The 13262-nt window shown below is 41.0% G+C and overlaps 1 protein-coding gene across 2 annotated transcripts in view; it reads right to left on the reverse strand.

Annotated features, from left to right (window-relative positions):
• Positions 1 to 1018: 1018 nt before the first annotated feature.
• The window catches only part of gabrb2a (gamma-aminobutyric acid type A receptor subunit beta2a), a 32152-nt gene continuing 19908 nt past the window's right edge, over positions 1019 to 13262 (reverse strand). Inside the window, exons 5-10 of one of the 2 annotated variants that reach the window (XM_035668917.1) lie at positions 11933 to 12015; positions 7600 to 7737; positions 7220 to 7372; positions 4806 to 5050; positions 4204 to 4344; positions 1019 to 3052 (exon numbers count right to left, since the gene is read on the reverse strand). In XM_035668917.1, the coding sequence (XP_035524810.1) occupies positions 2696 to 3052; positions 4204 to 4344; positions 4806 to 5050; positions 7220 to 7372; positions 7600 to 7737; positions 11933 to 12015 (1117 nt within the window). In that variant the 3' untranslated portion in view covers positions 1019 to 2695. The remainder of the gene's footprint in view (positions 3053 to 4203; positions 4345 to 4805; positions 5051 to 7219; positions 7373 to 7599; positions 7738 to 11932; positions 12016 to 13262) is intronic. The other variant, XM_035668918.1, reaches the window with a different exon arrangement.

Here is a 13262-nt window from a genome sequence, read left to right on the forward strand (position 1 = left end):
GAGAGAGAGAGAGAGAGGTCATGGGCAGCTCTATTCAGAGTGGGGTCAGGTCTCTTCTGTTGTCTCAAAAACAAACTCCAGCTATAAAATCCTCAAACAAGAGCAGTCTCTCTCTCTGCGTTACATATTAATTTGTCCTCCATTTTCCTTAGCTCGATGTTAAAAGCCCACTACTGTATATTTAAGGTTCTCTATGTGTCTGAAGCTGGACTGAACAATTTAACAAACTCAAAATCCTCATTTCCTGCGTATATTCTAATTTCTAATTCATAATGTTCATCACATATTTCCTCACTTAAAACATCCCCCAATGATATCTCATTGTGTTCTTCTGGGTTCAAAATCAAACATTAGCTGCACATTAGTCCCTGCTAGAACAAAATCCCTTTTTAAATATTAAATATTCAGTGTTTTGCATCATCAAATATTCAATAGCATCCATTTAAGGGCTGTAACAGTGGTCAGGACAGGAGGAAAGTGCAGTGCTGTGGGTTTGCTGAGTGAGGGGAAGATGCAGGGAGAGGTTGAGGCATGGATGGATGAATGGATAGCTCTCTTCCTTGTCCTTCATTTTCTCTCTCTCTTTTTTCGTAGCAGGCGCTCCGGCCCCTGCAGCCAGCGGACCCACAGTTGAGTCCACAGAGTGCCTCCATATCTATGGCTCTCTGCGTTAATGTCCCCTGAGGCCGGGGCTGGCACTTGGCCCTGCTCAGACCCCAGCCGAGCCCATCTCGGGCCAGACCACCACTGCGGCCTCTTGCTCCAACTCCTCTGCCTCTCCATCCATTATGCAGCCAATAGTCCCCAGCTGCAGCCCTCACATCTCTTTATTCACCCCTACATTTCCTTCTCTCGCTTGCCTGCTCGGTCCCTGTGTCGGCTTTAGTTGTTCACTCACTCATTCAGACACTCAATCAGCCATGAGCCCGACAGTCAGTTATCATGAACAGTCGCACATTCATACAGGACACATAAAACCGCCAGCCGTGTACTCTGTTATTGAAGTGATAGACTGAATTGAGTTTTAATTGAATTTAGATACATCTTCATAATTGCTGACAATCATTACACAAGATATTTACAGTCATTATGAAATATTACAATTGGAATTTACAGAAACTTTGTACAAAATATGCCTGACTTCAATGCCTGGATAGTGGGGTCCTTGTTTAGTCATTTCTGGAGAACAAAACATTGACCCAAAAGTCACTGGTGTCTGGAAGTGCTTTAGTTTCAGCAAGTAGATGCTTTTAGAGTCCATTAAAAAGAAAGAAAAGAGAGAAAAGTCCAAAAAGTACAGAGTCAGCAAAGTTGTGAATTGTGTTTTTCTTTTTCCTCAGTTAAATTGCTCTTTTTCTTCTTTTTTTTTGACTGAATTAAACATTTGATCTGTAATTCAACTGCAAAAACAACAACAGAGACCCATTTAAATAGAATAAATCCATAATATTTACACAATAATGTGAGTATTGATTTATAAAAATGAATCATCTCTTTTTCTTTAAACATGATTTATGTTTATCTACAGTTTTTCAAAACAGAAACCTAATCACAATGAAACGCATCATACTTCTATCATTCAATTCTACTGATAATGATGATTGTGGATTGCCATATTTATGCAGCAACTCTGGTTGCAATGAAACTCAGCTCATCTATCAGCAAAGTTCTTACACCAGCTTAAGTCGTGTTAAAGCCATTCTCCGCCTCTGAAGCTCCTCACACGATGGCAGAAAGTACGGAGGAGTCAAATGTTCTCTTTAAAAAAATAACACGTGGTGAAATGGACTTGATTCTGTCAGCACAGCAAAAGCAAAACATAAACTTGGCCAAAGCGTCAGTGTCCAACAGTCCCGCTCTTTCACCGGATTATATGAGACCTTTAACAACTGAAGAAGCTTTTTCTGTTCAGCATTGGCACCATTAAAGCCCCACAGGGATGTCCAGAGAAAAGAGCGCCCCCTGCCGTCCACTTGTTGTCATCCAGCGATGCTCAAACCATCCACCCAGGCGGGCCATGCTAAAGCCAAAGCTGCAAAAATGGTAACTGACAGACTAACCTCAACTAGTAAAACTAAAATGCTTTGCGCTCCATCATCATCATGACTGAGATGCAAATTAAATCAAACATAAGCATGCTTTTAAAGGATGTTTTTGATATACAGTAATTATAGGAAAATAGACTATCAAGGATGACTCCTTTAAAATCATTTATAAAGCTTTCCTGGATGCAGACAGCTCGGCTACGAAGTAAATAGATACTAAACAAAACAAATCCTTAAAGTATATGCAAACACAAGCATAAATATTTGATCCACAGAGAGTAAGCTACGAATGACAAATATTAGTGATATATTGAAATTCTGGAACAGGCACCATTTCTGTCTTTTTAAAACTCGCTCTTCTTTTTCGAGTGTTTGTCAGTCGTTTTAAGGTGTTTCCCAAATCCTAAAAGAGTCACTGCTGACTGAAGTGTTGGGTGCTGCTGCAGTCCATCCAAAAGTCTTTGCATTCTCCCCACTTTTTCTAAAATGAACCAGCTAAAAAAGTTGGTGCACTGTTCATCTCTCATTCTCTCTCTCTCACATCATCTCTCTCTCTCCCTGACCTCTCTCATCTTCCCTAAATCCCCCCTCTCCCTTCCCCCCCCTTCTTTGCATGCCCGCCACAAGCTGGCCACCGGACGCCGCCGGGTTTAATGGACGTAGTAGAGCCAGTAGACGACATTGAAGAAGGAGAAGACGGTGGGGAAGATCATCCTGGACCACTTATCGATAGAGTTCACGTCGGACAGGTCTGGGATATTCACCTTGAGCTGGGAGGCCCGTCTCCGTAGGCGTGACTTCTTCTGGGCGTGGCGTTCCAAGGCGCTATGGCCATAGTTCTGGCGGGCCATGGCTGCCCTGCGGTACTGCAGCGTCGAGCTATCATAGGCCAGCATGGTGTTGCGGGGGTCTCCGGGTGCTCCCAGGCCCCGGGAAAGATCCCCGGCACCACCCATCTCGTTCTTCATCTCCAGGGTGCTGAACAGGATGTTGTCGTCAGGAGTCATCTGTGTGAGGGTGTAAAAACAGGTGGAGCCATGAGAAGTTACTGCCAAAGGGAAATCTAAAAGTGGTTTTAACTTCAAACTAAATCTAGTAAAATGATTATTCAAAACAAGTGCAGCTACAATGATCAGTAAGTAATTCACTGTGTAAAAAATACTGATGAGGTGCTAGAATGGGTAATGCAAATGAGTCAAAAATTGTGTTTACTTACAGTGAATAAATATTTTAAGCACTTTTAAAAGAACTAAGTAAATTATTGATCATCTGTTAATCAATATCTGAGTGATAATACGACCACAAGACTATGAGGAAACATTCCTGGAAGAGCACAACGCACTCCACAAACTAATTCTCATGGAGAAATCTTCATTGTCATCTCAGAATTTCAACCAGATTGTGGTTAAAATTCTGTCGATTCACAAGACAAACTGAATAAAAAAAGAGAAAGCAAAAGGAAAAAAATGTGACAGGAGAAGGTTGAGAGAAATAGTAAGGACTTTGCAAAGATGGAGGAGAGGTAGGCTAAAAAGGTTCGGGGGCAGGTCAGGAAAGACGTTGTGGGAAGTGAATTCGGATCAACATTTCTTCATCCATAGCCTGACTTCTGAGGAAAAACGTCCCTATAATCCAATCCTGTCCCGCTGTAAATGGAGCTTGTTGTATTTTGTTTTTTCTGTGTAAGTCACTTTGAAGCGAAGCCACTTAGTTGGCACTATTCATCAAACTGCAAATGATCTCTTTCTCTTATCTGACGATCCATTTTTTTCAATTGCGTCACTTAGTCTTAAGAGAGTTATCAATTGCCTTTGAAATTGTACAGTATTTGTATCTAAATGATATTATCTTAAGAGAAGCTCCTGATGTTTTCTTCTCTCTTGCCATATTTGTCATTTCCCATTAATTTAGATGTAGAGCCCAAGTTAAGATTAAATTAATGCCTGCAGAAATCAAACTGCTAAGCCATGTTTGTCAGGAAAATGCATGAAGAGCAAACCAAGAGAGGGAAAAAACACAATGGTGGGAGTGATGATCAAAGTTGCCTTAAAAATCTATAGAAATCAAAGAAATGCACAAAAACTACAGCATTTTCCTCTGATCTGGATTGATTCAGATTGATGACATTGTTAGTTTTGACTTTCAAAACCTCCAGTACCTTATTTCTTTGCTCGCCTAGTCCTAATGCGGCATCGTCCACAAAGATGGGATCCCACATCGAGTCATATGCGTCAATTTCCCTCTGTTTCATTCTGGCATACAGAGCATCATCTCTCTGAACTACATTTCCCACCAGCCACTGCAAGCATACAAAATCAGCACTGTTACTTGGGGGAAATCGTAGCTTGCCACACTCAGAAGGAAAGGGTGTTTTATTTTTTTATGTTGCTGTTGCTCCTGCTAACTTTAGCAGCTGAATAAAAAAGGGAAGGCTTTGGCACCACAGCCAGTGATTTTTCCAAGGCGCCTTGCCCTTTGAGAGACACAGAAATATGGAGATAAAGTATGAGCCAATCATTGCTTCTGCATTCACTCTTTCAGATCCTGGTCTGAGTATTAAAGTTGATACACAAGGCTAAACCAGTGAGAAACGGAGAGCTAGAGCAGGAGTAAAGAGTGCTGGTAAAGGACATCAAGCATTGATCACAGCATCACATTGACCTTGAGAGGAGAAGAAGTAATTTGCGCCCACAGAAACAAACACACACACATTAACTGACAGCACAGATACCTCTAGAGGAAGTTTGCCTGCATATGTACCTTGTTGGGGTCGGGTCTCAGCTTCTCGTTATTGGCCGTGGCTGCTTTCTCAGCCGCCTTCTTCTGCCGCTGGGGGCCCTGGCCGAAGAAGATGTAGTTGACGAAGGCGTACTCGAGCAGGGCCAGGAAGACAAACACAAAGCAGCCCATCAGGTACATGTCAATAGCCTTCACGTAGGGGATCTTTGGGAGCGTCTCTCGCAAGTGGGTGTTGATGGTGGTCATGGTCAGCACCGTAGTGATCCCTGGATACCACAGGTCACACGTTTAGAAAGAAAGTCTTTAGACGCTGTAAGACATTTTTTACCATCATCTGTACAGTAAAAGAATCAAGTTGTCAAGTTTGATTAAAGGTTATTAGACATTTAGCCATGCTAGCAGCATGGCGTCAGCGATGATAATGTTGATTTGGCCCAGACTGAAATATCTCAACACCTACTGGATGGATTAAAATAAAAAATCGTACAGACATTCATGGACCAAAGACAATGAATCCGACAGATTTTAGTGATGCCACGACTTTTCCTCTAGCATCATCAGCTGTTGACATTTCGGGTTTTGAGTGAAATGTCACCAAGTGTTGAAATTTTGATTAATGTCCCCCTCAGAATAAATCATATTCATTTTGGTGATTTAATAACTTTTTGTCGAGTAGGCCAACATTTCAGTTTGCCCAATAAAAACTAATAACATTCTCATCAGCGTCAGCTGTAGTTTGTGTTTAGTGCTAATAGTAAATATTAGCATGCTAACACACTAAAGTAAGATGGTGAATATGGTAAACATTATACGTGCTAAAATCAGCATGTTAGCATTGACATTGTGAGCATGTTAGCATGCTGTAATTAGCATCTAGCTCAAAGCGCCACTGTGCCTAAGAACTGCTGTAGTCTTGGGCTGTGTCCGAAATCACTCACTACTTATGATTTTGTGCACTTTTTTTTTACTGTCTGCTAATTTATTTGTGTGTAAATTTATGCCCAAAGAAAATTCACAATGGAAACAAAAAACTACAAAAAGACAAACAAACAAAAGCTTTCTGCCATTAACCCAAATGCAATTGAAAGAAGCACAAAATACAGTCAACTTATGAAGCTCTACATCCGTCACAATGACGTAAAATGCAGATGAGTGTAAAGCTTAAAGTGTTGAAAATTAAAATTTACTGCTCACTCTCCAGTAAACTACTGAGTGTCTATTATAAATGGGAGTGAGTGCACAAGGGTGTCTTGGAGTTTCATTGGAATTTGCCCAAAATCTAAGTAGTTGGGATCAGGTGCTCATCTTCAAAGGATACGAGTGTGCGCTTGTGAACGTAAGCACCTGTGTTTGTCACTCACGTTATATTGTATTTATTTATAGCAAACAGACAGGCCTGACAGAATGTGAACCCATATGGATAAAAAAGAGCCCTTTAAAACCTCCTGAGACCGAAAGCGTCTGTATTTCATTTGAGTAAGGTTTATATTTAATCATGTATCCAAACGGACACGGAACAAACTGTATAAAAAGCATAGCGTTTCCACTGTAAACATCTGCTATTAGTCACAGCACGATTCACCTGTTTTTTTGACATACACGCATTGTGTTTGATACATTAGTCATCTGCATGCACAATCTGCATTTGGTCAGATTCACACGTATTATAAATAACCCAGCAGCCAGCAGTGTCTCTGTAGCATGGAGCTTCATCTCTCATTGGCTGCACTCGCCCGCTGCACGTACTCAGGACGCTGGGAGGAAGCAAAATCTTTAAATCACGTTACCCTCTGAACGCACTGTCTGGGGCTCCAACCCACATGTGTCCCACTCCAAAAAACAAATGGTGTGTGACAAGAAGGACACACAAAAAAAAAAAAAAAAGCTCAGAGCCATTTCCTCTGCTGCTCTGACCTATCATACCCAAGTGTAACACTAAAGGGAGCTTTCATTTTAGTAGTTTGACATTGATGTAAAAACATTAAGTCTTATTTTTAAGGTGCATCTAAGCAAATGTTGGCACCTCTCGTTCGGCTGTAATTTAGCCGCGATCTGGCTCTGATAAGCCGGGATCTCTGACCAATGAGAGGCTCCGATAGACAGACAGGCAGGAGAGAAAGACAGCACGCTTCAAGGTCGAGCTGCAGCGCTTCTCGCTCTGCATGAGTCATGCATATATCATCTCTGAACAACAGACATTTAGCCAGGCAGCCTAACACACGCTGCTATCACTCACATGCTTAGAGCTAATGAGAAGAAAAGTAAATGCTGGGAAAACAAAGAGTCAACACAGAGATCAGGCTCATGGCAGACAATAATGCACAGATCTAAAGCAAGTCTATATGTATGTTAAATGGCTCTTTTTATGGTCTGTTATCAATTAGCTTTGGGTTATTTCCCAGGGTCACTGTTCAGCAGTGGCGAGGCGATCCTACCCAGGGCCACTCTGGCAGCCGAAGCGTCGTAGTTGATCCAGAAGGAGACCCAGGAGAGGATGGTAATCAGGATGGAAGGCATGTATGTCTGCAGGATGAAGTAACCAATGTTCCTCTTCAGTTTGAAGCTGAGGGACAGGCGGGGGTAGGAACCTGAAGAAGGCACAGGGAGAGAGGAAGTTGGATAGAAATAGATTTTCCTCAATGACACCCACTAAAAGCTATATTTTCCTTGACACTAGCGAGCCTGTCATATCCGTCTCCAATACCGTATACCAATTTAATGTTGGGATATGTTTAATTTACAGTAAATGTCCCCTTTTCCTAATAACCTGTAATAAGCTGAATGAAGCAGCCAGTGCACGCGAACAGCTGTGTACCTGTTGAGAAGACCACGTTTTTGGAGATGAGTTTATAGTCGACGATAGAGAACTGTGGCAGCTCTATCCTGTCGACCCCAGACACTGCGCCGTCTCCACCTCGCCAGTAAAACTCAATATCATCTGTGGTATAGCCATCTGCAGAGAGACACAAAAGCACTTAGAGACACATTATCATCGTCCATTAACGGTCTATAATACATCATAGTGTAGCGCAGTAGTGTTAAATGGTGGTGCGCTGGTTATCTATGTTTTTAGCTCATTCACTACAAATACTGCTCAATATTTTCTAGAGCTGTAGCTCAAGAGCCTCACAATTGTTCATATCTGCGGGGTCATAAGATAAGTAAAGACAAACTATTTGGCAATGTTAAAATATGTTTATCTTTGATATTTTTGTCACAGCTTCTTTTTTATATTGGGAAATTTAATTTTATCATTTCTTTACTCTTATACAATTTGAGAATAGAAGAAGAGAAGTGGCTGAAGTGAAACTTTAAAGACATTAGGCAGACTTTGTTTTAAAGTGCTACAAGACAGAATAGTTGAGAATAACTTTAACACACTTTTTAAGATTGATTTTCCATCTTCCAGGTAGAAATTGGTTTTCATTGATTGTTTACTATGAAAACCAATTTACAGTGACTTTACACCTGCTTTAGATTTGTAATCCATCACACCTAACTTAATTTTTTTTTGTCAGAGATACATTTCAAAAGCATGATGATGTAGCATCAAGCAGGTAATTTTTTTAATGCATTCTTGGTGGTGTGTTCAAGTGCTTATTGGAAGGTCTGGAAAGAACACTTTTTGCTTGGCTGTCAGCCACCAAACAAATCTTTTAATGCAAAGCAAACACACAAAAAAAACCCTTTTCAAAACTGATGTTGGATTATTGTTTTTCTATCTTTTCTATCTTTCTATCTTCTATCTTTCCAACGATAGAGCTTGTGAATACACTGTCGCTCAACAAACTCACAAATCTTGTATCTTGGAGCTTTCTTGAATACAACACAGAAGAGTTTTCAGAAATGTCTCACCAATATAAACAAGTAGAGATTAACTGATATGTTTATTTCAGATGATTATTAGTAATAAAGGAAACCGATAATAAGTATTGGGAACCAAAATACAGTACATTAGTGTACTTACTGTAATTACTAACTTCGGCTACAACAGAGCCAAAGTAGCACATTTTTAAATTATTTTAAAATTGAATTAATTTATAATCTGAAAAATTCTGAATATCGAATCCGATAATCAGCCAGGCCAATAATCGGAACAGAAACATTCACAAAAATGTTTACGGTGATGGATCAAATTGATTTAAAATATTTCTGTATACGTTTGAGAATGGCTGTTAGTGTAAAGTAACGTAAAGTATGATCCTTAAAAACATTAAATGTTGAAAAGCAGATGTATAATGAGTCATTTAAAAGTAAAAAAGCTTTTCATCGTAGTTATAATTTTTCCTGCATATATGGGAATCTACTCAGGGTATCCATAGTAGAGAAAACAGAAACTCTAATCCATATAAAAGACTAAAGACTAATGTTGAAAGCATTTGGAGCTGGATGTGTTTGTTGCACATGGATGGAAACTGTTGCAGTTGTTGCAGACTGTCTCTGACATTAACAGTGTTGCAGGCAAACAGGGAGCAGCCATCTCCCAGCCCTGAGTTCTACTTTGTCTGCCTCAAAATAGAGGCAGTGACCTATTCAGATGCGATGAATAATTAAACTCCAAGGCTCAGATTTTTTAAAAATTAACACAAAATTCTTTGTTGCTGTGGCACTGACATTCAAGGTGAAGTTAGTCACAGTGCTCGTGTTGTGGTGTTATTGGTTGGACAGGCAGCTAACTTCACCCATAGGCCTTTTTCACAGCATACATTTGGACTTGTCATAGCAGGAAAAGCACAAGTGTTACTAATAATATCAACAGTGGCTCCGTTCTGCATGAATCTGGATGCACAATAGCAGGTACCTGAAACTGAAGACTGAACTGATCATTAATTTTACAATTTACGTTATTCCTACTGTGACATGTCAAAATGTCTGCCATGAAAAAGACCTATCAGAGCTTCTGTCTCTGAAGTTGATCTGAGAATGTACATCTTGCATCATTAACATTTAAGGTTAATTACAACAAATCCCATAAAACCATAATAACCATCACTGTCTTACTGCATTTCTCAATACTTTCTGAGTCATCCTGTCTGTGGCACTCAGCTCCGAATATCATTTGTTGCTGCTGAAGATATAAATCTTTAACGAGTCACAAATACATAGTTTTTAGTTTTTTTAGGTACTGTAGCTTTTAGCAAACATCACTCAAACAGGAGTAAATTGTGTATTTGTTGTAAACTATTTTCAGCTGCGGATTAATGCACGTTTGGTGTGTTCACAGCAGAAGGACGGTGTATGTGGGGCAGGGGCGGATCTAGAGAAATATTCATGTGGTGGCCAGAGGGTGGCACGGAGACTTTAAGGAGTGGGATAAATATATGCTGATTTAATCTCAAACAAACAAACAAACAAACAGTATTTGCTTATTCAGACATTTTCCCAAATATACGTCTTGTTTCACTGAACTTAAGACTAGTAAATACCCACAATATGATTAAAAAAAAAACTAATATTGAAACACTGAAAAACACTGAAACTAATAAAAACTAATAAAAACTAAACACAACTAACACTAAATACATCACACCTCCTGTTTGTAGCTGTGGAGCATAATGTGCTTGATGATGAAATTGTACACCAGCAGATACAGTAAGCTCTCCCTCCACGTCTCCATTATCATCATCCCAGCCTTGTGCAACTCTGCGTCACCCCAATTAGGGCCGAGTCCACCATGCTGCTGTTTTGATGTGCAGCTCAGCGCAGCTCTGATCAGCCATGACGGGCTGGGATCAGGAGGGCGTTGAGGAGTTTGGGAAAGGGAGGTTTTGGCTTGAAGGGAGCATTTTATGGCCTGTACATAACTGGTCAGTTGGATTGTAACTCCATTAGTTCTGGACCATTGTCTCTGTACATTATAGGAAAGATGTCAATATATTACATCACCGCACTAATCCTGGGCCGTCAAGCGAGTCAAGACTGACGTGAAGAGAGAGACAATGCAGTTTGAGCTCTAAGATATGCATACACATGTGGGTGTGTATTTGCATGTGTATGTGTGCAATACAATAAATCTTTACTGTTGGAAGGGTAGAAATCAATTATTGCTCAGTGCAGCCCAGCATGTGAGACCAGTGGCCTGAGCTGCAGTAGTGAGCTGCTGATGTATCAGGGGATCTGGGGTTTTAAGACTTGTGTCTGTTAAAAATGCATCAAGTTTATCAAGGGAAGTGAGAGTTCTCTGGGCTCATTAGTCTGAATAAAATAGCATGCTCTGGCATGAAGCGATTCCAACGTTAAAACCATTGCCAGTTAATCCATATGAGAGCAGATAGTGCCTGGTGATCAAAACTGGAACTGTGTGTGTGTATGAGGGAGGGAAGGAGGGGGGGAGTGTGTGTGTGTGTGTGTGTGTGCATTTTGTGTTGGGCTGCCTGAGAGAGGAGGAGGAGGAGGAGAAAAAAAGAGAGTATGAGTGATGGAGAAAGAGATAAAAAGGCTGGGAGAGAAGAAAAAAGAGAAGGATGAGACTGTGCAAAGAAAGGAGATGAGAAACGGAAAGAGGGAGTGATGAGGAGAGAGATGGCGAGCATAATGGGAGAGGAGCAGCGAGAGGCGGTTCTGACCCGCACTGTTTTTGTGCTGCTCAACGCTGCTGGCAATAGTGTGATCAAACCCGGAAAGACTGAGCCCTACACCACATCCCAGCCCCATAATCCTTTTCTCCGGGGACCCAGATAAAACACGCAGAGGACCTCGTCTTTCCCTCTCATGTTCCTCAGCGCTCTCCCTCCCTCCCTCGACTCGAGAACGCCGGATCACGTACAATTACAAACTCCATGTGAAATGAGCTCTTTGTACTGTACAAACATGGAGGCAGTTTCTGGAGGAAGCTGCACATAACATCCACTATCAGCACATCCCTGAAACACTGGACCTAATCAGCCACTGCAGTTGGAGTTGAATTAATTAGGCTGGATGTTATCAGTCAGTGAGCCATTAGTGATGTTCCTCTTCTTGATGCGTATCTCTTGATATCTCATCAGCCTTTCTCAGCATTTTACATGCAGTCTTATCAACCTTCCTTCTACCTTGCCGCCACTGGGCTGGCAGACCAGATTTCAGAGCTGCATGTGTACGTGGGATCTATTTTATTCTATGTCTAGGTGTGGGCGTGAGAGCTGGTTGTCAGGGACAACGGTACTTACAGCTTTCGATCTCCAGGGTGCAGTTTTGCTCATCTAGAGGGTAGCGGCGCAGGTCCATCATGCAGGCAGCGGTTGTGGTGATCCTAAACACAGAGTGGGATGGAAAATATAGGATTTATCAAAGAGCCGGCTGAGGCAGCCACGAGCAGTCCACTTCATTTCATTTGACCTTCACAACAGAGTACGATGCGGACGTCAGAGCAGGATGATGACAAATCAGTATAACTAAGAGGCACCTGATATGGAACCGTTGCTCCGTAAAACAACAAGATCAAATGAAAAAATATCATCAAATAGGTCAATCAAGATTAACTAAAAATCAGATGCTGAATCCTTCCAGCAGACGTTTGTTGTAATTGTTGTAAACTGTAAAGTTGAAATAAAGTAGCCTTGCTCTGTCTGCCGTTTTTATACATATTTCCTTTTTAAGGGTCTCAAGAGAAACCTCCTGCTGATCCCAGCAACAAGCTCACAATACTTTTCTTCAACATTACAACCCCTCTCTCTTCTGTGCAGGGTCTCGTCTCCCGGTGACGACCTACAAAGCTATAAAAAAAATCTTTCTTCTTCTCTATTTATTGCTGGTTTGATGTTTTTTTAAAAACCGTTTCACATTTTTCACATCAATTCATTTCCTGTTAGTACAAAATGTAAAGTACATTTATTTCTTGTGTACTAATTGCAAAAACACTATACTATCAAAATGAGTGCCTACTGTATAAAATTAGCACCGTATGTAGTATGGAACTGGGACACAGCACTGGTTTTATTTTTGTCATAAGTAGATAAAACAAGAACAGGGTTCACCCTCTGGTCACACAATCCTGTAATAAAGAGCCGACAAGTGTGAGCCAGCCCTGTCCGACAGGTTCACTCAGAGCGACGCACTTCCTGTTACACACACGACAAGTTGGCCAGAGCTGAGACGGGCTGGCACCCGGCCGTGCCAAACCCCAGAGGCTGTCTGAGAGAGAGACTGGACACACAATTTAACTACAGGGACTAAATCTAGCATCCTAGACTTGTAAGACAAGCCCACACACACAAACACACACACAAACTGATTGATATGAACCACGATAGCATCATGCAACCATTAACAATAACAGACTGTGGGAGAATTCCCAGTATAGGTCTAAGTATTTGTCAGGATCTAGGTTTCCCCTTATCATAGTTATTTATAATCAGTTCATCAGTTTATGGCTTTAGTGGTCCATTCTTTCATAATAACTGACAATGAAATTGGTCTGTGAGAACCTAAACCTGCACCAAGTATTAGAAGTCAGAATTATATTAGAAGAAACAACCTGGGAACAAGAACGGACTGTGA

Source organism: Morone saxatilis, unplaced genomic scaffold (genome assembly GCF_004916995.1).
Source record: "Morone saxatilis isolate NCDOM2014 unplaced genomic scaffold, NCSU_SB_2.0 Contig22, whole genome shotgun sequence".
NCBI lineage: Eukaryota > Metazoa > Chordata > Actinopteri > Moronidae > Morone > Morone saxatilis.